The sequence below is a fragment of the Caloenas nicobarica genome, chromosome 2 (genome assembly GCF_036013445.1).
Source record: "Caloenas nicobarica isolate bCalNic1 chromosome 2, bCalNic1.hap1, whole genome shotgun sequence".
Taxonomy (NCBI): domain Eukaryota; kingdom Metazoa; phylum Chordata; class Aves; order Columbiformes; family Columbidae; genus Caloenas; species Caloenas nicobarica.
The window spans coordinates 46,054,868-46,078,293 of record NC_088246.1 but is presented as its reverse complement, the minus strand read 5'-3'; the positions used below and the strand labels follow the sequence as shown (position 1 = coordinate 46,078,293).

General features: G+C 39.1%; 1 protein-coding gene across 1 annotated transcript; it reads right to left on the bottom strand.

Moving 5' to 3' along the window:
• Positions 1–2,553: 2,553 nt before the first annotated feature.
• On the bottom strand, positions 2,554–22,233 carry LOC135984991 (collagen alpha-6(VI) chain-like). Its single transcript, XM_065627913.1, has 7 exons — positions 22,191–22,233; positions 20,802–21,295; positions 15,246–15,339; positions 12,779–13,450; positions 6,251–6,447; positions 2,740–2,868; positions 2,554–2,673 (listed from the first exon to the last, which is right to left on the bottom strand). The coding sequence occupies exons 1-7, from the start codon at positions 22,231–22,233 to the stop codon at positions 2,554–2,556; spliced, it is 1,749 nt and encodes a 582-aa protein (XP_065483985.1).
• Between the last annotated feature and the right edge of the window lie 1,193 nt (positions 22,234–23,426).

The following is a 23,426-nucleotide window of genomic DNA, read 5'->3' as shown; positions in this document are numbered from 1 at the left end:
AGGCCTCAGGATTTCTGCTCTCTGTTGCGCTAAGCAAAGTTTTTTTCTTTGCTTGTATAGAGGAGCTGATACTTGTACATGAGATTAAATATTTCGCCTCTTTATGTTGTATGCATTTAGGCATGAGGTAGGTTTTCTCAGACCACTTAACATTGCAGAGTAGCAAGGCAAAGGGTGGCAGCTTGTACTACTGTTGCATCCATTTGGTGTGCAGTTCTAAATGTTTTTTTTTATACCTGAGAGGAATCACCACTTCAGCTGCATTGGTTGGTTAATGGTTTTGCATTTTGACGAAATAGTTTGATGAAAGAAGTAGAACAGGTTTTATTTTCAGGTATTAGAATGCACTGACACCATATGAAGCTTGTAAGATATTTGAAGTAGTATCAAACATAGGACTGTTTTTTATGGTGGCTATAGTATAAAAAGAATTTGCATTATAATCTTATCTCTATGATGTTAATATATTTTCTAGTGATCATTAAAATTTATAAACTGGGGCAAGCAATGTAGAGTCATAACCAGTAAACTCTACGTCTGAGTGTGGCTTTTGCCCATATATAGTAATGTTGTGGAGTAAACAAATCATTATGTCCATTCTTTGACAAGATTTCTTCTGACTTCAGTGGGACCACTTGTAAGGAAATGAGCTTTTCCCCAGTCATTAGAAATGTCGGTATTGTCAGGCAGCACAATGGTTACAGTTCCAGTAGATCCTTTTTCTGAGATGCTTTAACATCTTTTACAGACTTTTGACTCGGCCTTTTTACTTTTATTTTTTATAAAGAGTTCAGAGACATTTTGTTTAGGAGATGTCAGACTGTTACTAATATCTACATCAAATATGAAGGCTTTTAAAAATATTGTTAGTGAATGCAGACATGGTTGATTCAGATACCTGCTGTTGGGCATGCTCTGCTATCATGAAACTAGCCTCTTGGCTCCAGTAAAACAATTCATACTAATAGAACCACTTGCAAGGATTTGGAAAACTGGGTCAATGCACTTAAAAGCTGTGTGCTCTGAAGGTGATAGTTTTTATTCCCAGTGATTTTATGGTAACCTTTTGACACTTCCTGTATATAGCACAAATATACATAAGGGAAGAAATTCTGTCTCTCAGCACAATCAAGAAACTTTTGGTCACTTCATCAACTATGCAATGAAGTGAGGAAGGGATTTTGATTGTTTCCTATCTGTTTGCAGTATCTCGTCTTGTTCAGTTCAGTGAACTGCTATATAGAAATATTTTCCTCTTCCCTTTTTTTGTATATTTACCAGAATATATCACGTAATTTTTTAACCACTTAAACTCAGAGTCTTTGTCTTACTAGAGAGGCGTTTGTACGTGTGTACAAAAATTCACTAAGCTTTTCAAGAAAAGACTACTAAGAAAAATCCAAGTAAATGGAAGTCACATAGCAGCTTCCAAGGGGTTATGTAGATCCAAACTCCCACGATGTCTTAAGACTATCGAACTATATTTCAAGAACTCAAACTCATACATGTTTTATACTGTAAATTACTAAGTGCTTTCCTCATCCACTTAAGCCAAAAGAGCATACTATGGCTACATCTAGATGTATATATTTTAAACCAAAACTTGTTGTATTCATTGTATTATACGAAACAGAGAAGGAAAGGAAAGCTCATACCCACAGTACTTTTCCTTTGTTGAATGTGCATGTGCCCTCTTAAACCATTGCTTTATTTATCCTGAGTCACTTTGCTGAATTGCCAGTCATTCTTCACAGAAAAAAACACATAGTTATAGGACAATTCATACTCAAGATTCGAATGCCTGCCAAACGTCTTTCAGAGAGCAGAAAGTCAGGTCTCTGGCCAGAGGCAACTCAAGGTTTTTCAACACTATGGGAAAGCATCAGTTATGCAGAGGCGTTTGGGAACTGTGAGTAGTGTTATGCAAGTTAAAGACATCTCTCTCTGTCTCCCTCACCAAGTCAGGCCTCTTCCCCTCCTCTTCCTCTCCTTCAGGCTGCACCCTGGTGGGGCCTCCTCTCCAGCCCAGCTCCATTCCTGTGACCCAGAGTCTGCTTCTCCTCTCTGCTCCCCAGCACTAGCAAAGGTCTTGCAGCTCCTGGGATGCAGGAGGAGACGGAGAAGGAGAGAAAGATGAAGGTATGTTAATGTTGTGGGGGCAGAGAGGGTAAAGAGAGGAGCATGGCTCTCTATGCCTGCTGTCAAAAAGAGGGGTTGAAGATGCCATCAACTGCTGCTGGGAGAGGTGGCCTCAACAGGGTTAAAAGCTGCTCCAAACACCCTGCTCCCCATTCTTGGCAGTGGCTGAAGTCGGGACAAGTCAGCAGCTGGTGCTGACAGAACGGAGCCTGTCTCCTGTGCCACGGGCAATGGGGCTGCTTGGCACATGACAGCCATTTCCCACCACAGGCAACTGCCCACTTTGCCCACAGTCTTAATGGGCTTTTATGTTTCCTGTTCCATTTTCTCCCACCAGAAGTAAACGTAGTTCACCATGAAGGGCCCTAGTGTAAAAAGAACAGCGCCAATATGAAACGTAAAGTATGAGTCAAATCAAGAAGACGAATATCTGGACTCACGAAAGCCTTGAGTCTGTTGGCTAGAGGTCGGGTTGCTGGAGGCTGTGCTGTGCCTCTCGTTAACATTTTTCTGTTTGGTGACTGTTGAAAGAGCCTGTCAAGAAAACAGAACAAAGAAATTAAGTTTACCATCAAATGTATCATTAGAATTTGAACTCACTTTCAAAGGTTTTGATTTTATAGTGTTCATAACATCGATACACTTAAGCTTGAGCAATAACGTGTGCATTTCTCTATTACTTGTTATTACATCGCTCAAATTGCTCTCTTTCTCAAAGTTATCATCTTCCTGATAAATTTAAAAACAAATTTTTTTATCTGCACGCACGGCATTTCTACCACAAATTATTTATACCCATGGGAAGCAATGGTTAGCAGAGCTACAGTTAAATTCTTAATGTTTGCCTAGAGAATAAACTTTTTTTAAAAATTAAAAAGTATTTCTATTCAATGTCAATTTGCTAGCCAGCAGAGAGCTAAGGTGCTGGGTCAGTTACAGTATGTTATTTCCACTGAACTTATTCTATCAAGAATCTGCTGGGCAGTAGATATTAAAGAGTTTTTCTCCTATTTATACATTCTTCAGACCTCTTTGTGGCTTGTGCCATGAAAAGCCTTCTCTGAGATCTTTTTATTAACATGTTACAGGGTCAGCAGTTTCTGTTCATGAATTAAAAACAAATACAAAACCAAAATACAAACAGATACCCCTGGAAAATGGAAATGGAAAAACAAATTACACTTTTAACTGGACTTCACTGGATTCTCCAGCAGATACAACAATGATGACCTTGCAGTTTCTCTGACCGGTAGCTTTTGGGAAAATATTTTTAATTGTCCATTTTATGGCCAAGCCAACAACAGTCTCTCCATTCAGCTGTTGAAGGGATTCTGTAACATGCAGTCTCATGAATTCTTTAGCATTGTAGCTTACAAGATCAAATTTCTAATTCCACTTGGTTTCTCTTTGCTCCTGGAAGACCATGATGGCTCATCACAGCTTCTCTACCTCCACTATGCTGGCAGGAGATCACCAGAGCATCAAATGTTTTGTTCAAGAGGTCTCTGACTTTTTGGAGTTCGTTGCTGATAATTTTTGATGACCTACCTAAGATGACAGAAGCATTTGCGTATTTCTGGAGTGGAAAGCACCTGTGATGTTCACAAGTATAGAGATCTGGCTTGCACTTGTCTCTAAAAGAACATAAATTAATTAGCACTTCTCTGTATAAAAAAGGTTAAAGTACATTAAAATAAAACAATGAAGAAAATGATTTTGCACATGCTTAGTTTCTGACAAGGTTTCGTTATGTTTAGATCCACCCCTGCAAACTAATTCCAAGGGATTAGCTACATTCTGGGCTGTGCCCCCTCTTAATGTTGACATAGGGCCAGAAGCCACATCCACTGAAATTAATGTGGAAAACACTCTCTGAGGTAGTCACACTTGATGGGCAATTACACAATAAAGCATTGCAATTAAAAGACATACCAAATGATGCTCTAACAGCAACCCTATACTGCAACGCAGAGGATCGTTCTGGGAATGGCTCAGAACTCACTGCAACTAAACACACCTGCTGCAGTTTTGTAATTAGTTGTGTTCATGGACTTGTTGACTGGGAAATGGCATATTTAGTAACACCAAGTAGCACTGAGGACTGAATAGGTCTTAGATTGAGCAACACAAAAGTTATGTGTCTAGGCTGAGAGTCTGTAGTTAAAGCAAGCTTCTTCAGTCGGTGATAAATCTGTGCCGACTATAGATGGAGAGTATAAAAGTGTATACTTCATGTTTAGACAGGTAGAAGACAAGATCTACTCCTGATCCACACTGAGCTCTTTCTTTTTGCTACCTGCAGAGGTATTGTTTGAGATTTCTATCTGCAAAGGAAGTGCTCAGCCAAAACCTCCACAAAAGCGAAGGCTCTTTACAAAGTGATGAGGCCCATTAACTTGATGTTTTTGCATGGAAACCACATCAGCTTCACTAAAAGCTTAGCATGTGTAGTGGTTGTGGAATGAGCCAGATGTGCTGAAATGAGCAGTCTGGTATGGTAGGTAGCTTACATCTCTAAAATAATCCTTGTTCCATCAGTGCCGTGTCATCACGTCACACTGCTGACAATGAAACAAATTCATTATCACCTTTCCTTTAGGTACAGATGCTGATACTAAAATCCTGTATGAATAAACTTATTTTGCCTTTCACAGCTAGGAGTAAACTAGCACTGAAGTGAGTTGTGAGGCATAATGTTTTCAATAATCTATACTCTGATGGCTGAGAAATACTGAAGAAGTAACTGAATTACTGTAAGTGAGCTACTAGAGCTATCACAGGAGACAACAGCTTGAAATAGTTCAGTTTTTCAGGAGAAAATCTACTACTTCTGCATGTCTTTGCAGGAAAATACTATGTGCAATACAAATTCTAATGCAGTATTTTGCACAATTTCACCATTATTTGGTAATCTCTGTGAGTCATATATTTGTTTCTCTATTGTATACAATTTTTTACCTAACAAAATCTGATCCAAAACCCACACATCATGCCCCCATTTCATCTTCAGGTAAACCTCCTGTTACACCACTCACACCTAGGATGAATATGGTTCCCACAGTTTATAAATGATATTTTAAAATAAACGATTCTCACCAGATGTTAGATATCCTTTCACAGGAGCTAAAACAGAAAAGAAAGTGGTAATGTGGAATTACCCTATAGGGGCAGAGCTCAAGGTTGTAGGACAAATAAATGTAGGAAAAGTAAAAAATACACTCACCCAGCGAGCAGCCGTGAATCCCTGCAGTACTCAGGACAGCAAATAATTCAAGGGACTAATTTGAGTTATGAGAGGTAGTCAGAGGACAAAGGGGTTTACATAACCCTGGAAGAATTGGCAGGAAGTTGTTAAAAGACAAGGATTGCGAAAAACCTCATAAACACTGTTGTTAACCCACTAACACACATCAGAATTGATTAGGTGTGAGTAGAGAGAGAGGAAGGCAGGCAAGCATGAAAAGAAGCAGTGGGAAAACCACGATTTTTTTTTTTTTTTTTACAATTAAAAGCTTTGTTATTTACTCATACTCTCAACTATCCATAAGGAGGCAGCCAGATTCAAGATATTATTTACCAGATTCCTTACACGGCTTAAGACTTCTTAACTATTGATTCCCAGATTCAATATTTTTGATCCTAGTAATGCAATAGAACTAATTCTGAACAGAAACTTGTAGTTCTGCTCATAATCTCTCCCTTTCCACTTGCACATTGCTTTGTTAAACTGTCAAACCATCCTCTTCTACATCTTTCTTAGCCTGTGTAGGTCTTTTTATTGACTTCTAAAAAAAAAAGTAAGCAAACATTACCTCAAACAGTTTCTCATTGCTGGGGATATCATTAAAAGCAAAAACAACAGGAAAAATATTCAATTCAGCCTACTTCAGGTCTGCGGTCTGCAGTGTTTAAAAGAAGACACATTTATGGTGAAATCTGACTGAAATACGCAGCTCTTTCTTCTGTTAGGACCTCAGACAATTCACTTGAAGAACTTGCTGGCAGAAACCTCAGTGCATTGCCAATATTACATCCACTTGAAGATCTCTGATTTCAGATTTTTATGACCCTTGAGGTGTTTATTCTTGTTGCAGGACTCTGACAAGCAGACCAGGTTGTGGACAACCAATGTGTAGGAGACAACAGTGACTCTGGTTCCTGTAGAGAAGACATTGTTTCTGATTTTGGTGACAGTGACCATTACAGTTACAATTTCTCTCATTCTTTCAAATATTTGAGGTGTATCTTCTGTGTGAAAGTCCGAGGCAAACACCAAGTCAGTTGGAGGCACAAGGCGTGCTGACATACCTGAAACACATGAGCAGAGAGTCATAAATCACAAAGATTAATAAAAGTAGGCATTATTCTTGCATGTTTAATACCATTTTGATCCAAAGACTCACAGATCCACAGTATACTTCAGTGTGGATTCATTGTATATGCTAACATAATACAAAGTGTCCAGATGGGCTCTTAGGAAACCTGGAGAGGGCCCAGTAGTTGAATAAGCTGTGTGGACAGCTATGACAGATTAAACAATAGGAAAGATATTACGGAGTCAAAATTTTGGCTTTTAAAAAGGAGGTAAAGGGCCAGGACTGGCACAATAATATTTTCCAAAGTAGTTTTCCAGAATCATGCACACTGCCAGAAAGAGATGATGTCTTGATGGGAAAATCTTGGAAGGAGGAAGAGCTGAGATTCAGTGAGTACAGGAGAAAATTTTGTAGCTTCTTCAGGAAAGATTGTCTTCCTTTAAAATAAAATGATACCACATTGCTGACAGTTAATATTAGGCAGGTTTTGGCAGAATATTTAAAGACCAGAGGAGTGTAGAATGGATATGAAAGAGTGTGATATTTGCAGCGACATTTCCTCTGGTTTGATGTCAATAAAAACTTTGTATACGCAGATTAAGCCTGGGGCAGAAGTTGGCAAAGCTCAAAAGGAGACTGAAGGGACAGAATCCCATCAAAAGATGAAACAGATTTTCTTTCCAGAAAGGTGATGCCATCTGTGGTGTGTTAAAGGCAGTTACAGAGGCTGCAAAAATGGAAAGCCCAACAGTGAAAGGCTCCATTTAACTACCATGATGATATCCTACTGTTCTGTGGCATTTAAAGATAACACTTTTAGATCTCACATTCACACCAGCATATGAAAGGCTACTGTGAGGTAAAAGAAATCTTCCAAAAGGCGTAAGTTACAGTAAAATGGAAAACAGAGAAAAAGAAACCTTGGAAACCATATGTAAAAATACAAGAAAGTGAGGCAAAATATAGTCTTGGGTAAAAAAAAGTCTGCAAGATATAAAACCAAATAATAAGCACTTTTCAAAAATATCAGGAATGAGAATCTAACAGAGTCCGTATGGCAAATAATTGATGAATGTGTACAAGATTTCAAAGAAAACAAGGCTATGGCAGACAATTAAATGGGTACTTTGTATCTGGGTACACCATGGAGGAGTTCAAGGAGGTTCCTATGCTAGAATCCTGTCCCTTTTCTGCACATGTAGGTGATGTGCAGAGGATCTGCCTGCCTGAAACATCTGCCATGTTGGTAGGAGAAGTTTCAAGCAGTAGTAACTAGCCAAGAGCAGAAAATACTCATCTAAAGGGTGACATGTTTTAAAGGGCATCAGGAATGAAAAAGTTGAAGTGCTAACTATGGTTTGCAGCCTCTTGCTTAAAACTACTGTAGTACCAGAAGGATGAAAATTGGCAGAATTGACATCAGGTCTTACAGAAAAATCCTGGGAAGTTTATAGACCAGCATAATGTATGCAGTAGGCAAACTAGTATGAATTATATTATAAAAAGAAGCAGAGTTGGTAGAGACATCAATAAATGTGCTCTACTGAGGAAGAGTCAACATATAGGGCCAAGTCTTTTATCATAAACCTGCCTTTGAAAGAATCACTAGCCATGTGGGCAATACAAGTCTGCCTGATTGTCCTGGATTTCCAGAAGGATTTTGTCAAGTTCTCTGATGAAAGCCTTCAGAAAATAATTAACATCGTCACTTGATATAAAAACTTCTCGCAGATTAACGTTGTTAAATACAGTTATTAAATTAAAAACTATTTAATACTATAACGGATGAATGATTTAGGGTCCTGCTTGCCGCAGAGCAGTGTTTAGATCACTTAAAGAAAAGTGTGACTTAATAGAGTTTGATGGCAAGGTTCACTCTAGTACTTACTCCATGGAGGAAATATGCCAAGCAGAATTGGATGAGTTGTTTTAGAGTAATTTCTGTGGGGACAGGAGATGTGAAAATGTAGAGGGAGGTCCTCCCATTGAGCCACAAGGTCCAGAATGGACTCCCTTGCTTTCTAAACTCCTTCTCAGAGAGGAGTCTAGGTGCAGCTGGATCCAAACTTAGCCCCAGACTTGATCAATGGTTCATGTCTAAGAGACATAGAGGGTAAGGGAAAACAGGTAAGGGATTATATTTATTTATGGCCAAAGGAATATGTGTGTGCACCCAATTACTTATATTGCTTGGCTAGGATTTCAAAGTTTAATTATTCTGCATGCCAACCTGCTTGCCTCCCATCCAAGGGCCTAGTGTCAGGTGACTCCAAAGTCTGGATCCTAGGTCTCTTGAATCAAACTCTCAGGCATCAGAGTTTGCAGAAATAAATAATTTAATGGAGCAGAACAGCAGCAGGGTTTGCTTGAACTGGGTGCCTTTGCAGAGGTCCCAGCCAAGCACAGAAATCCCTGGGTCTTTATACCCTTACAGACTATTTACCCGCCCGTCTCACCATGATTCAGTCCAACAGCAACATTTGAGTCTGGGGTCTTCTTGCTTCTCACTGGATCCTTTTCACTGACCTCAGACGGGCCTTCATTGTGTTTAACTGTAGATATTTTTCACAGTCAGTAGCGGCTTTGTGCCAGCCTTGAAGGTGTTGTTTTGTCTAAATGAATCCTATTTGTTCAGCAAAGTGCAAAACAGGTCTTGCAGGTGTCCACAATGGTCTGCCGCTTCCTGCTGGCCTTGAAGGCGTTATTCTTCCTGAGTAAATTCTGTTCTTCCCAGTAAAGTGCAAAACAGGCCTTATCTTGCAGGTGTTCATGATGGTCTGTGGCTGCTTTTGTTTTCATTAAGTAGATACAAGTTTGGTGAATATGAGCAGAATTCTACAACATACAGCTTAAGATTCCAGCAAATTCAGCTAAGTAACGTGAGGCAGACAATATATTAAAAATCGCACCACCTTATAATTCTAAGTATTAATTCTATTAATATGCATTTACTTAAGCTAAATGATTGATATGAAACTTAAATTGGGCTCATCCAGAGGTCTGTGAGCAGTAAAAGATCATCACCATACAGCCACATTTGTTTAACAGAGAGAGCTCAAAGCAGGCTCGTCGAGGCTGTCACATTTATGGAATAAAGTGGTTGACTTGCATACAGTGGGAAAGGTCTGCATGAGACTCCCTGCACCCACAGTTTATCACTGTTCAGTGTGTCGTTCTGCTTCCTCGTGGGTTTCCTAAAAGGAGTTCTTGGTCCGGCTGCAGCTCAGGCCATTAACTCTTCTGGAGCCCGTACCAAACTGCTGATGGTTTGGTTGGGGGGGAGTCAAGTGCATCTGTCACAAATACTACTTAAAATATGGTAAATAAGATTAGGAATAGATCAGCTTTTGCAGTGGAGGAAAGCTGTCAGTAGAGACACATGGATTTATGCTTAGACCTGCGTTGTTCACGATTATCAGTGACTTAGAAAAACAAAGGGAACAGTGACATGCCCAAAGTGGCTGAAGACAGCAAGTTACTTAGGACAGTAGGAATGAAAAATGACTGCAAATATGTTACAGAAGGATTTCATGATAGTGGATGACTGAATGATCCCATGTCAAATGAAATTCTTTGCAGGTAAAAGTGGTGCACTTGGCAAACACAGCCCAGTCTTAACTTTGTTTACAATGTGCCTCCTGAGTGAGTCCTGAATACCTTAGGGAATACAGGGAAAAAAAGGTTGGAGTTATAACAGACAGTCCTATGAAAACACGAGCTCAGTGCTCGACATTAACACACAAGCTAGAAGTGATGAGGCTCATTGCTTTGGGCTGTTGTGAGCACCAAAGGTTTGCTGTATTCAAAGAATACTTAAATTCAGAGAAAAAAAAAGAATCCACTAAGGGTTATTAATCACAAAATTGCTATATGCAAAAATGGCATGTTGGAAATTAAAGATGTGTTTTGCAATAACTCTAGCATGAATTTTCTGACAGGGATGGCCTTGAAAAAAAATCATTTTACTTGTGTTCACAGGTTTCTGTACAATGGAAGAGAAAATTATCTTTTTATTTAAACAGCTTCTTGAATGGAATTCAGTCTTTCATCAAAACAGAAGTGTTTCAATGTTAACAAGACTGTTATGAATTACCTGACTATTCTGAGATTTTAAAAATCCAGCCAGGATCACAAATCCCCTTGCCTTCCAACTTTAAATTCTCATGAGGGAGTACATCCTGACCATAGAGAAAGCAAAGAGGCACCTTTGCTCAGGTAATTTGCTTCTTGTCAAAATTAGACCAGCTGCCATAAGGTGGCCAGGTGCCATTGATTCTGGAAAAGAGGGCCTCCCAATGACCAAGTGTCTCTCTGCATTCATCATAATTTTTCATAGTAGATACTACTAAAATGACTTCTCATCTAGTAGTTTTTAAAAGAGACATCATCAGATCATGATTTCAGCAAATATTGCTAATACATTCTTAAGGGACGCTGAATAGCAGAAAATCACATGTGAAAGCCATTTTGTCTCTTCATGGTACTGACGATTTTCTTCCTACAATATGGTTATCTGTGGCTGATATTCACACCTCAGGAAGGGCTGGAAAGCTAGAAAGAATTCAGGAAAAAGTTATGAAGCATGGCTTAACATTTGATTGCAAAAACCCAACCCCCATTCTCAGGAAACTCAGTTCAAGAAAAAGTTAAGAATGATTTGCAGGGCTTATTCCAGAACAAGGTCTGCTTCTTCTAGCTAAGCACCTACTGACTATTCTGATATCTGCTCTGCAGTTCAGTTTGAGTTCACTGGAATCCTGGGAATAGCATGGAGCTGAAAGAAACCAAAACACAGCACTACACTGGCTAATAGGAAGAAAATTATCTCTATCCAGCTGAAACCAGGACACCTCCCAATATTCACATAATTGTGTAATGGACTTACACGTCTTTGGCTCTGAAAGCGGAGTCCACTACACTTTCCCTTGAGCGATTCTGGTGGGTAGTTTTTCTCACCTGTTCAGAAGACAGTAACAAAATTCATCAGGTTTGTGGGATTTAGAAGATTTTGGCAAAGCTTTACCTTTTATCCAAGAATAGCTACAAATCAGACAACTCCATTAATTTTATACACATATCACAAACACTACATATAGAAAGATGAATGCTATGGTGTTCTGATTTTGCACCTACCAATAGGCAAAAGCGCAATTAACTTGAACGAAATAATGAAGGACCTAAGTAAACTTAAGTTTAGATGAATGTGCAGATTATATTTATACTTTGTTTTTTTATTTCCTTAGTAGGTTGTTCTGACTTTTTAGCTAAAAGCCACTAACAAAGGCTATGAATAACATAATGTTTGATGTCTTTTTATGTGGTCTCTATTCACAATTTAACATACTTCGTAGAGGATACAGACAATCATTAGACTGTTCTCATTTTGACAGACAGATTTTATATTTTTACAGTAGCAAAAAAGTTAGGTCTTGGGTTTCCAAATCTGAGTGACGAGGCAGAAGTACCTCGATCCCACTGAAGGTCATCTGGAGTTGCTCACTAATAGGAGCAGGGCACTTGTCAGTATTTCACTCCAACACAGAGCATTTAGCTTCACAGTCAATTTTCCCCTCTAACTTCCTGCAGTGTAGCAGGATTTCCATATATGCATTATAAAATGAATTGTGAACTCAGTTCCCATTTGCATTCTCCATTGACCTGTATTTAAAAAACCTTGATGATGGCTGATTTCCTCCCTAGCTATACGTTTTCCTTGCTGAATATACAATATATGATCAGGACAAAGTCACTCGAAGAACTGCACTGGGGATTTTCTATCCTATTAGAAGGGACAGGCCTCAGTGATGTTAAAATCTAAAGGCAATGGAAAACCTTAACTATCTGTTGGTGAGAGTACTCTGCATGAAAAAGTTAGTGGTGTTTGTGCTTTTGAAAAGAACATTTTTATAACCAAATATTTATTTCTCAAAATCAGGGATATTTCTGGCCAAAGAAAAAGCAGCCATGCTACATGGCAATGGCAATCTTAGCAGAGCTTCCTGCAGCATCAAAGCCACATCCATTCCATCAGTTGTTCCTGGCTAAGCTCTTTGTGAAACTGATAACAAAAAACAGGCCCTTGGACGTCAGTCACCAAAATAAAGACTCCTGGAATGAAGGAGGATGGATATAATCCCTGATTTCACCCAAGAAAAAGGCTGAAGACCTCTGTGAAGGGAGAATGAATATAACCTGCCCAGCAACGCACATCCACAAGTACACCCCAGTCTTATCCATCCAGCACTTTTGCAGAATACTGAAAATTCACAGGGAAACAAAAAAAAAGGATAAAAACCCCTGACACCTATGATGTGATAACTTACTCCTGAGGAAGCATATGAATGGCTTCAGAAACCTCATTACATAGTCAAGTTCAGGCTTGTGGATTCTTCCAAGCTGAATCAAATGTTGTTCCAGAGGAATGCTTGCAAGCTCTTCCAGTTCGTTTCTGTCATAGGACTTCCCTAGTGAAATTACAAGTAGAGCATAGCCTTGGCACTTAGCTTGCAGGGAAATATTTTTTAATGTTTTTTTATCCCATTGGCTTGTTTTTCCAGCAGATATAATGATGATAAATTTGAGAGGTCTTGGATTGGGAGCCCCTGAGAAAACATTACCAATTGTCCATTGTATGGCATAACTGACGGCAGCCTCTCCATTCAGCTGTTGAAGAGATTCTTTAATATATCTTCTCATTCGGTCTTTACTGCGGTAGGTAACAAAGTCGAACTCTTTCTTTACTGGGCTCTTCCCTGTGCCCGCTTTGAAATCTGGTAGTGCGTGGCTTACCACAGCTATTCTATCCCCTAAAACAGATGTTTCTGGATCTGAGGAAATGTTGAATGCAGTGACTGCTCTGCTCATAAAGTCTTTGACTTGCTCAAATTCAGCACTACTCAATTTCTGTGAACTATCCAGAATGAATGCAGCATCCACATATCTCCTCGCTAAACGGGGTCTGGGACGTTCACAAAAAGCATCTGGTTTACATTTGTCTGAAAAAGAATGTAAAATCAATTAGCCTTTTTTTAGACAAATCAAAAAGCAAACGTGTAACAATGAATGTGATCACAGATCTAAAGTGTCAGAATAGCCTTTTTTTTTTTTTAAGGAAAAAAAAGAACAAAACCACTAGAAAGACCTCAATGCATGTTAGGAAAATAAAGGCTGACTCAAAACACATAATTACGCAGCAGGTTCTGCAAGGCAGTTGTTGCTCTATTTCCCATTAAAACAAAAAAGATCACAGGAATAGAGTTAATTACATTATGACTGTTTATTTTTGTACAAGTTTTTTTTAAAAAGCAAGATTTAGAAAAAATGGGAGATCAGGACCTTACTTCCCATTAAAATCAATAAAAACCAAAAACTCTCCTGTTTACCTCAGTATGTATTTGATAAGGTATTTAATTTTTTTTGGTTATGACAGAGACCACTACATACACCAATTGTAGCAACTTTTTCTCATTTGGGCAACATATCAGAATGTATTTATGTGGCTATCTAAATAGAAGTTTTATTCCTAACTAATACAACTGCTGGAAGCTTTTAGAGGACACCTAAAATATTACGGCACTAAGAGGAGAAATCAATACTTTTTGAAAAAGCACTTTGAATCAAGAAGAGAAAATGGCATTTTCAGAATTGCAATTTCTCCCAGTATTGCAGAAAGCACAAGGGTCAATGTTCACAATGATGTGCTTCGCAGAATAGAGTCTTTGTAATATTGGTGACCTTCACCAAACTGTTGAGGACTCTGGTCAGGAGTCAAAGTTGGTCAACATTGCAAAAATTGCAAAACAACTGCAGTCAAGACTTTTAAAATATTTGCTGACCTCTGAAACTATTATAGTTTCTGCGAAAGGTAAATCCAACTCAGACCCAGAACATACAAGTAGGTTGTCCATATTCCAGCAGACTAACAAGCCTTTCTACCAAGCTGTTATGTGCGCTATTGCACAGATAAAGAAGTCAGAGGACCTCACATGCCATGAACGTCAGACCCTTAGCTGAGTCACAAAATGAGATACTCCTTGTTAATACTTCATCTGTCTTTCTGACCACTGTGCGTCCCAGTAAGAATACATAGGGGTACTCTCCAGCTTCACATAGTGATGGAAAGATCAGAAGTTACTTTCTGAAGAATAAGGAAAAGGAAGGAGAGAATGATGTAGGCTCTATCCCTATTACCTGTCTTCACCAGTCTGGGAAGATACTAGCTTCACAGAAGAAAGCGTATGATTATTGCTGCTACGGCTTCTTAAAGGTTAGTAAACTTTGTCATGCAGAGGTTTTAAAGCTGAAGGGCATTGGTAGCCTTGCACTGTTACATTTAATTAACACTTGCTTTTAGGATGCAATTGAAGTAAGTGCGTTCTTTTCAGCCAGGCATTCTGGTCAGACAAGGATCCAAATACCCCAAAATAAAAGAATTTGCTCATGCTAGGTAGAAGGTCCCAGAAAGACAAGAGTAAGGAAATGGCTCTAGATGTTTGACACCACATTTGGTGAAACTTAAGATGGACAAACATGTTCTTCCAACTTAAGTATTTTCCTTTAAAATGGATCTGGCAGCCATGACAATACAGGTGATAGGTTGCCAGTAAATAATGTTAACTGAAAACAGTTTCAGCTTTAGGAATCCAACACATCAACAAGAAACAAGGCCAAATCATTTTGCCAGAGGAATGCCTCAGCTCTTTTGCTTATCTCATTGCTCTTCACTAGGCAATGCTACATAATACTGTATTTCTCCCTTAATGCCAATTCAAAATACTGTATTGGTCTTACCATAGCACAAAGTGCAGAGCTGAAATCTTCGTAATGCTTCATTGTATTGTCCACCACGAACATTTAGCACTTGAAACAATCCAGAATCATCCATCTAGAATCAAAAAATAAAGACACCAGGTGAGTACTGCTGGGTAAGTGCTCTATGATTTCTTTCTGTTGATCAAGTGTAAATTTATTGCATGAACTTGGCCCAGAAGACTGATTGCCAGGGGTTGTTGGGAGTAAAGAGATGCACTGCAGACAATCAGTGCACATATCCCAGTTGTGGCATTTTCATGTAGATTTGTTCCTAATCAAGCCCTAAAATGAGATAAAACCATTTTTCTAGTGCTAATGTCCAAATCCACAAAAGCTCCATGCTTTCTTGTGTCCTTGTGCCAAGACAGAAATCCTTCAATGAGTATGTCTGCCTGGGTTCTCCCGCAGTTTGAAGGAAAGGACAGTGATAAGCAGTGATAACGAACAGTCAGCTTTGTCCACACCAATGACTCCTTAAGAAGTTGTGACTTTAGGGAAGCAACTTCCTTCCTGCCTTCCTTCCTGCCTGCCGTCCTTCTTTCCTGCCGTCCTTCTTTCCTGCCGTCCTTCTTTCCTGCCTTCCTTGCCTGCCTTCTTTCCTTCCTTCCTTCCTACCTTCCTTCTTTCCTTCCTTCCATTCCTTCCTTCCTCCTTCCTTTCCTCCCTTCCTCCCTCCCTCCTTTCCTCCCTTCTTCCCTCCCTTCCTTCTCTTCCTTTCCCAGTATCCATCATTATAGTTCACATTTCAAGAGTTACTTCAACAAGTCCTCTCTTCAGAATAAACAAAGTAAGCATTTTTGTATTCACTATCATAAATACAGGGAATGTGATGACCAGAATACCATCTCTCTGGGCCAAACTCCCTGGGAGGCTCCCAGGTCATTTTGGTACCAGCTTTTTGGATCACTTTCATCCTCGTTTATGAAGTCTGTGTCCGGACAAGTGTTGTTTTTCCTTACAGAAACATCTGAAACTGCAAACAGCTCTTTGTTTTTGCCTATGCCCTACTGGTGTCTGTCCTCTCACACTACTTGCTCTACTCTAACAGATGCATCTTGAAATGAACTTCCTCACATTTACAGGAGGAAGAAAGGCAGTGAACTTCCTATCCGCCTAGGACATGACTCTTCTCATGGAGAGGAAGCTGCAGCAGTGATCACTGGCACCTTGTGGTGATTTTGCAAGGTGAACAAAGTTTAAATCTGTGATGGATCCCAGAGTATGTATACCTTAACTATACTACATAATATTTTATAATGATATTCTAAAGCGAATTTTTTAATTCATTGCTTTCAGAAAGAAGTGACACCTTTTTGGGTGAAGACAATGAATGCTTTAGCAAATAAGTAAAATCTAGTGAATCTGAAAGAAGTGACAGGTCAGATCCTGCTGGGTTTGCTCTCATGAGGAGGCCTGAGACATATGCACAAGAATAGAGATTTTCAGTAAGTTTCAGTTTCTCACCTGTAAACCCCTAAGCTGAGCATGACAGTTGAGGAAAAGGAAGAGGTTTCATTTCAAATAACTAATCTGCAATAGAAACCACAGGAATGGGACTAAATAGTTCAGTCTTAATGAGAAACACAGTCTGCCTTTGGGGTTTTCCACACAAGTCCCATGGGGCTGAATATGGTCTCTTAATAGACTATGCATGGCGTGGAAGTCTTTTTCTCAGATAACATTAACTAATTATGAAAGTTGGAATAAAAACCAAATAGGCTAAAATAATCTTGGGCATTGCTCCATGAGTTTCAACTGCATGTTAGATAAACACAACCTAATCAATTTTAAAACAACAGTTTTACTGGATAAGTTAGGGAAGAAAGGAAGAAATACATCTTTTAAATTAATAAAATCCTTCATGTGTAGCAGTATTGTAATTTCTGCAAGGTCACATTATTTTTGGTGAGCATTAACACAACATAAATCAATAACTCCCTTTTATTGACATAAAAATCTTCCATGTCTTGCTCACAATTATTTTTTTCATATATCCCTTCTGTCATTCCTCATCAGACAGAAAAATAATTTACTCTCAACACAAAATGTATAGTTATCGCACAATCTTTTCTACATAATTCCATAGAAATACACCCTCACACTGTAACATATTCTTTAATGCCAAGTTAATACCTCATCAATGTTTATAAATATGTAAAGGGTGAGTGTCACGAGGATGGAGCCAGGCTCTTCTCGGTGACAACCAACAGTAAGACAAGGAGTAATGGGTTCAAACTGGAACACAAGAGGTTCCACTTAAATTTGAGAAGAAGCTTCTTCTCAGTGCGGGTGACAGAACACTGGAACAGGCTGCCCAGGGAGGTTGTGGAGTCTCCTTCTCTGGAGACATTCAAACCCGCCTGGACGCCTTCCTGTGTAACCTCATCTGGGTGTTCCTGCCCTGCCAGGGGGATTGGACTAGATGATCTTTCGAGGTCCCTTCTAATCCCTAACATTCTGTGATTCTGTGAAGTTTATGTCATTGAATTTGGACCTGTCTAAAATGCAATTGCACGATTTCCTAGGACATTTATAATACGCAAATCACATTTCCCTGTAGGACCACTTGGCAAGTATTAAATGAAGTGCTGCAGTTACTAAATCCTTTCTAACATTTTTTCTTTACAGCAAGTGACCTGAGTATAACACCCTTTCAGAAACTAAACAGCAGAATAATAAAAATTAATCCATGCTCCAGTGAATTTGCAGTATACAGCAATTTATTTTAGAGGATAAAGTCTACCTGCAGCACTTGTACAATATGCCCTATTAAGAGCGATGTGACTACAAATAATTTCAAGCTTTATTATTTAAAATATAAGAGAAAGGTAGAAACCACGTCAGAACAGGTTTTGAATTTTCATTAGCTGCTCTATGGGCACCAACGATTCACCTCATACTTTACAAGAGAAACAGTTTGTTGGCTTGAGGATTTTGAAGTCTTCAGTGATAAGGGCCATCTACCTTAATAATGTAACTCTAATAGTTGATTTTGCAACAATGGATAGGAGGGATTTGCAATGTGGGCCACAAGATCCAACTAAGAAGCCAGGCTACTCAGCCAAATGGTATCTTGCACCTCCAAAGACTTCCTATGCTCATGCAGTTTCACAGTTTCTCCACTGTGAAAATGGTGGATGAATTGTGTCAGAGGCGCTGCCTCACAGTATGCCATTTCCCAGTGTCTCTCCCTGCACTGTGCTCCCAAGGGAAGAGGGCAGAAGCCCTGTTATCAGCCTTCCAACCATTTTCTTTAGAGAAGTGTCAGAGAAAGGGCAATAAGATCACAAGAGGAAAGCACATCGGGTGGCAAAGTGCTACTCAGGCTCCCGATAACTTACTTTGTAAAGTGAGTGCGCATTCACTCATAGGTAAAAGTGGGACAGACACATCTGTTTATGAGAAGATTGCTCTGCACCAGAACAGACAAGTGGAGGCATTTTACAGTTTTTCTCTTGAAGCAAAAGCTCCACACTGCTTCTTGTAACAAGGAACCTCACCCAATACGATGCAGCACAAAGCAAAATAGGACACCTGCCAGGCACACAACCCTGAGACCGAGTACCCTTTTAAAAGGTTTTCAGAGTGATACCTCATACGTTTAACTTCCTAGAAGCCCATGAAAGAAGAAGGGAGGGAAGAATTTAGCACCATTCTTGATCATGAACATCTTAATGAGTGATAGATTACACTGGACAGAGAAGTACCTTTGAGATGCACATCCCCATATGTCACTAACGCTGGCCTGTTTTATACATTTTTTATTAAACATCTACCTAAAGATCTTTAGCAAAACAGTACTGTGCTAGTAAGCCAAGATTTTAGGAAATTATCCCTTCTGCTCTCACAGAGTTCCACACACATTGACCCATAATGTTCTTGCAGACATTTCAGTGTTTATAGGGCACCTCCATGATAAACACGAAGAAGAGTAGACACCTTGAACTGCTATAGATATTTATGTGACAAAACTCCAGCCAATGTCTGCCATATTCCAGAATACTGAAAATGCAATCTACAAACACAAGTCTACGCCTAACTTTGTGTCTCCAAGTATGTGTTCTCATTTAATTGTCGAAGTGACTGTGAGCACAATTGTTTTGCAATTAGGGAAGGAACTTGGAAGGAAAGAGATAATGGAATAGGCAAAGAAGAATCTTATTTGCATTGATCCTAGGTAAGAAAGTGAGATTTAAACTTAAATATAAGCAGCCTCAGAGATAAAACCAGCAACCTCATTTCAATGCTATTTCATAGAAAAACAAATTCCAACACATGAACCATTTTCCACTGAAAAGAAGAGAGAGCTTCTGAAATACTTTTCCAGGAAAGCACAACATCCAGACCTTGGAAGAGATGACCACATTCCTTTACTACTCAGACTGCATTTGTTTCTAGGAAAGAGCATTCCAAAAGGATGATTAAAAGGAGCCTCAGTAAAAGCTCTGAAGTCACACTGGCCTAGAAAACAAAGCTTGCCTTTTAATCTGAGAAACTGGTTTTAGAATCTCTAGCATCCTTGGCAGTGAAAGTGGATGCCCTTTACTAACGTTGCATTTTTTGCCTTGATGAAGATCATTTACATCTAGTAACAGGTCCACAAGAGGGAGGTGGCCTCCCGGTGCACTGGAAGAATTGTCTTCTTCAGAAATCTCCAGTGTTAAAACAGCACATTTTTATCCTCACCAGAGCTGACTCCTGAAGTCCAGGCAACAGGAAAACCACAGATAGTTCTTGCTATTTTAAGTATTCCTGTGGTTAGTTTTCAAAAAAGCTTAGCATGGAAACATACCAATATCAGACTAGCGTTTTACCTAGCGTTCAGTATTTTAGTTCTTTGATTGTTTTTCCTTTCTATTCATTACTACACATATTTCATATACATTAAAGCTATGGAAATGCTAGTACAAAGAATAAGGGGGTTTAAAAGTTTAAAAACTTTTAATCACTTATTATGCATTAGAAGCATTTTCCATAATTCCACTCTTTTTTGATAGCTTCTTTGCCAAGTGATAAAACAAGGAATTTGCACTTAGCCATTTACTGTGCAAGGCTTGCTGATACATTGAAGGTTTTCCTACTAAACACATTCTGTGAGTTTTTACTATTTTAGAGTGAACCATCTAGAGAGCTGAGAATCTGCTGTTCGATGATCTGCTTCATAGGACTACAAGTAGATGGGAATAGTTCCAAAGTATTAGAGTTGTAACAGATGCTTTAATCAGAAGGTTATTGACCCGAAATCTCTCCTCTATAAAGTTACTCATGTATTTTATGGTGTGCACACATTATCTTTATTGTCATCTGCTAAGGTATTCTTACAAAATCTACAGTATTTCCACACGTTTCATTAGCATCACTAAAAATTAACTGACAGGTACTGGTGAACAGAACTTGGACCAAAGTTTGTTTCAGCTGAGTCACTGTGCTCAAGAGCATTACATGTGTGATTAGCATCACCTAATACATCTAATGTTTCTTGTTTTAAACTAATATTACTGAGCATAAAGAAGAAAAGTTTAGTAAATTTCTTACCAGGAAAGCTTGGGAGATGTGGGGCGTGTTTTCAAAAGCAATAACTACTGGAACGACTTCTACTGCCCTCATCTCCAGGACAGCTTGTTTAACGGAAGATGCATCTGTGGCTGGTCCATGGCTGAAAACCACAGCTATTTTTCTCACATTAGGACCTTGTAGAGTTCTCTTGAAAACGTTCTTGGCAATGAATCTCATCGCACCTCCAGTGTCCCGTTCACTGGAGGATGTCTGGTAAGAAATATTTTTTAGTGCATTGAGTAGCTTATTCTTCTTGTGAAACTCTGAGAAGCGGATCAGGTGGTGGGTAACGGAATTGTAGGAAACAACAGCAACTCTGGCTCCCACTGGGCAGTTGCTGTCTCTGATTCTGGCGTCACTCACTATTGCTATCATAATCTCTCTCATCAGTTCAAATGTCTCAGGAGTGAGTGTCCTAGAGGTGTCCAAGGCAAACACCAGTTCTGTTGGGTATACTGGGCATTTCAGTTTTCCTAGGAAAAAAAGAGCAAAAGACATCCCCAAATTATTTTGTTCTGTTGCATCTCAGGCATGGACAGTAATGCACATAAAAGCCATACATAAAATGATATAATGCTAAATTACATCCTGCACTTGACACATGCACAAAGAGAAAGAGACAGACAAAAACCTGCCCAACTTATACTGAAGTGAGGCACAGAAGAGTAGAAATTGCTCATTCTTATGAAGAGCTTTTACAAAGATATTTGAAAAATAGTGCTAAAGTATATTAGCACAATTTTACAGTTGGAGAAGCTGCAGCACAGAGAGTAAAAGCGGCTTTTCCAGTATCGCCCAAGCAGGACAACAACAGGGTCAGAGCAGAAATGATCTTGGGTTTTGTCCAAATTCTGACAGGCTCCACATTCACCTGCACTCTGAACCAGTGGGATGTGAGTCTGCTGCAGTCTGTGCGCCCCTTGATGGGTGTGCCTGCACAGGCAGAACCTTCACGACCCATCTTGGAGTGAGCTCGCAACAGTCTACATTGAGTTGCATAGAAGTATTCTGCATTTCCAGCACAAAATATTCCCTTTTATAGCTCTTCTTGGGCACAGTGTGGACATACAGTAACTCAGGTACTGCTGTGTGGCTCAGATACTGATTTGATGCTATTATTACTATATTATTCTCAGGAGCACTGCTAAGATTTGATAATGCATATGACACTGGAGTAAAACACATTTCATCTTGTAATTACTCCAGCCGCAATATTACATCTAAAAGCAGAAATTGTGTTGAAGAAAATCTGTTGCAGCATGAAGAAAAATGTAATTTAAAAACCACAGGCTATAGCAGGTAACATAACTACAGTAATAATAAGGTCATTTATCTGTCACTCATGAAGAGAGGAGATTACTGACTCACCATTCCAGCCAAATTCAGTGTAGGACAAAAATTCCATTATCATTTCCTATACATAACTGGCATCAGAAACATTTTGTCATGGAACACACTAAATACTGAGGGATATTGTGCCATAATGGAAAGAGGATGGTTAGGGAGAAAGAAAAAACAAAAGGCAAAACAAAGGAGAGCAGTATTGAAACCAGAACAAATAAAGAGGAGAAATTGTAAATTAATAGGTGTGATAAAATTATTTGGCAGCTCAGTGTAAAGCAGTGGAGAAACTGGTGGGAGTAAAGTTAAGAACAGAAATGAAGGTCAGAAAAAGGACAAGGAAGAAAATTATCTGCAGTGCTCAAACTGCAAGATAATTAGAATTATGAAGGGTCAGAGAAGGATAATGCTATGTCTCTTTGGGACAAGTAGAAGTAAACAACAAAAAATAATATGCACAGGAAAGGAACACATAGATAATAGGGGAAAATTACAAATGAGGAACTCATGCTGTTTTGGTATTGTCAATAAGACTCTTACCAATGGAGTTAAATCAAATACTGCTGAAACAAAATTATACAAGGTACTAAGAAGCCCTGTGAACTGTTATTGCAAATAGAAATCTGCGATATATATAAAAGATTCAAAGGAATTGCATCAAGTTCAGTTTCTCCTACCTACCTTCACATGAACCATTCACAACACATTGTACCATCCAAATACATGCCAGCACATGCACAGAGTATAAAACAGGGACAAATATGTCAAGCACCATGTTAATGTGGGAGAATCTTCAGCTGATCAGTATTACACCTACTCTTCAGGGGATGGAAATGAGAGTCCTACACGCAGTAGTGGTTAAGATAATCACCACTATTGGCATGAAACAAAAAGGCTAGGCTAAGTTTTGAAACTCATAGCAGTCAAGCATATCCATGAGAAATTTATCACAAGTAAGGAAATCTGAGCTTTTGAGAAGTTTTACAAAACAGCAAGGTAAGGGGATAGGAGAAAAAGTTTAAAAATAGAAGGTAAGTGAATAAATAAGACAAGTAAATAACATTTATTTTTGGAAGAAGAAGGAAGCAGATGAATTATATGGCTCAGCATATCTGATTTAGGACTGCAGAGTTTAACTTTTTGCTCCCCACAGATTCCCTAGGCTTAGCATTTCTATTTTGTGCTGCTCCACCTGCAGAATGGGAGTAGAACTTACCTAGACGGCAAGAGCATGTATGTGTAGCAGGAGAAATGTCTCTGTTA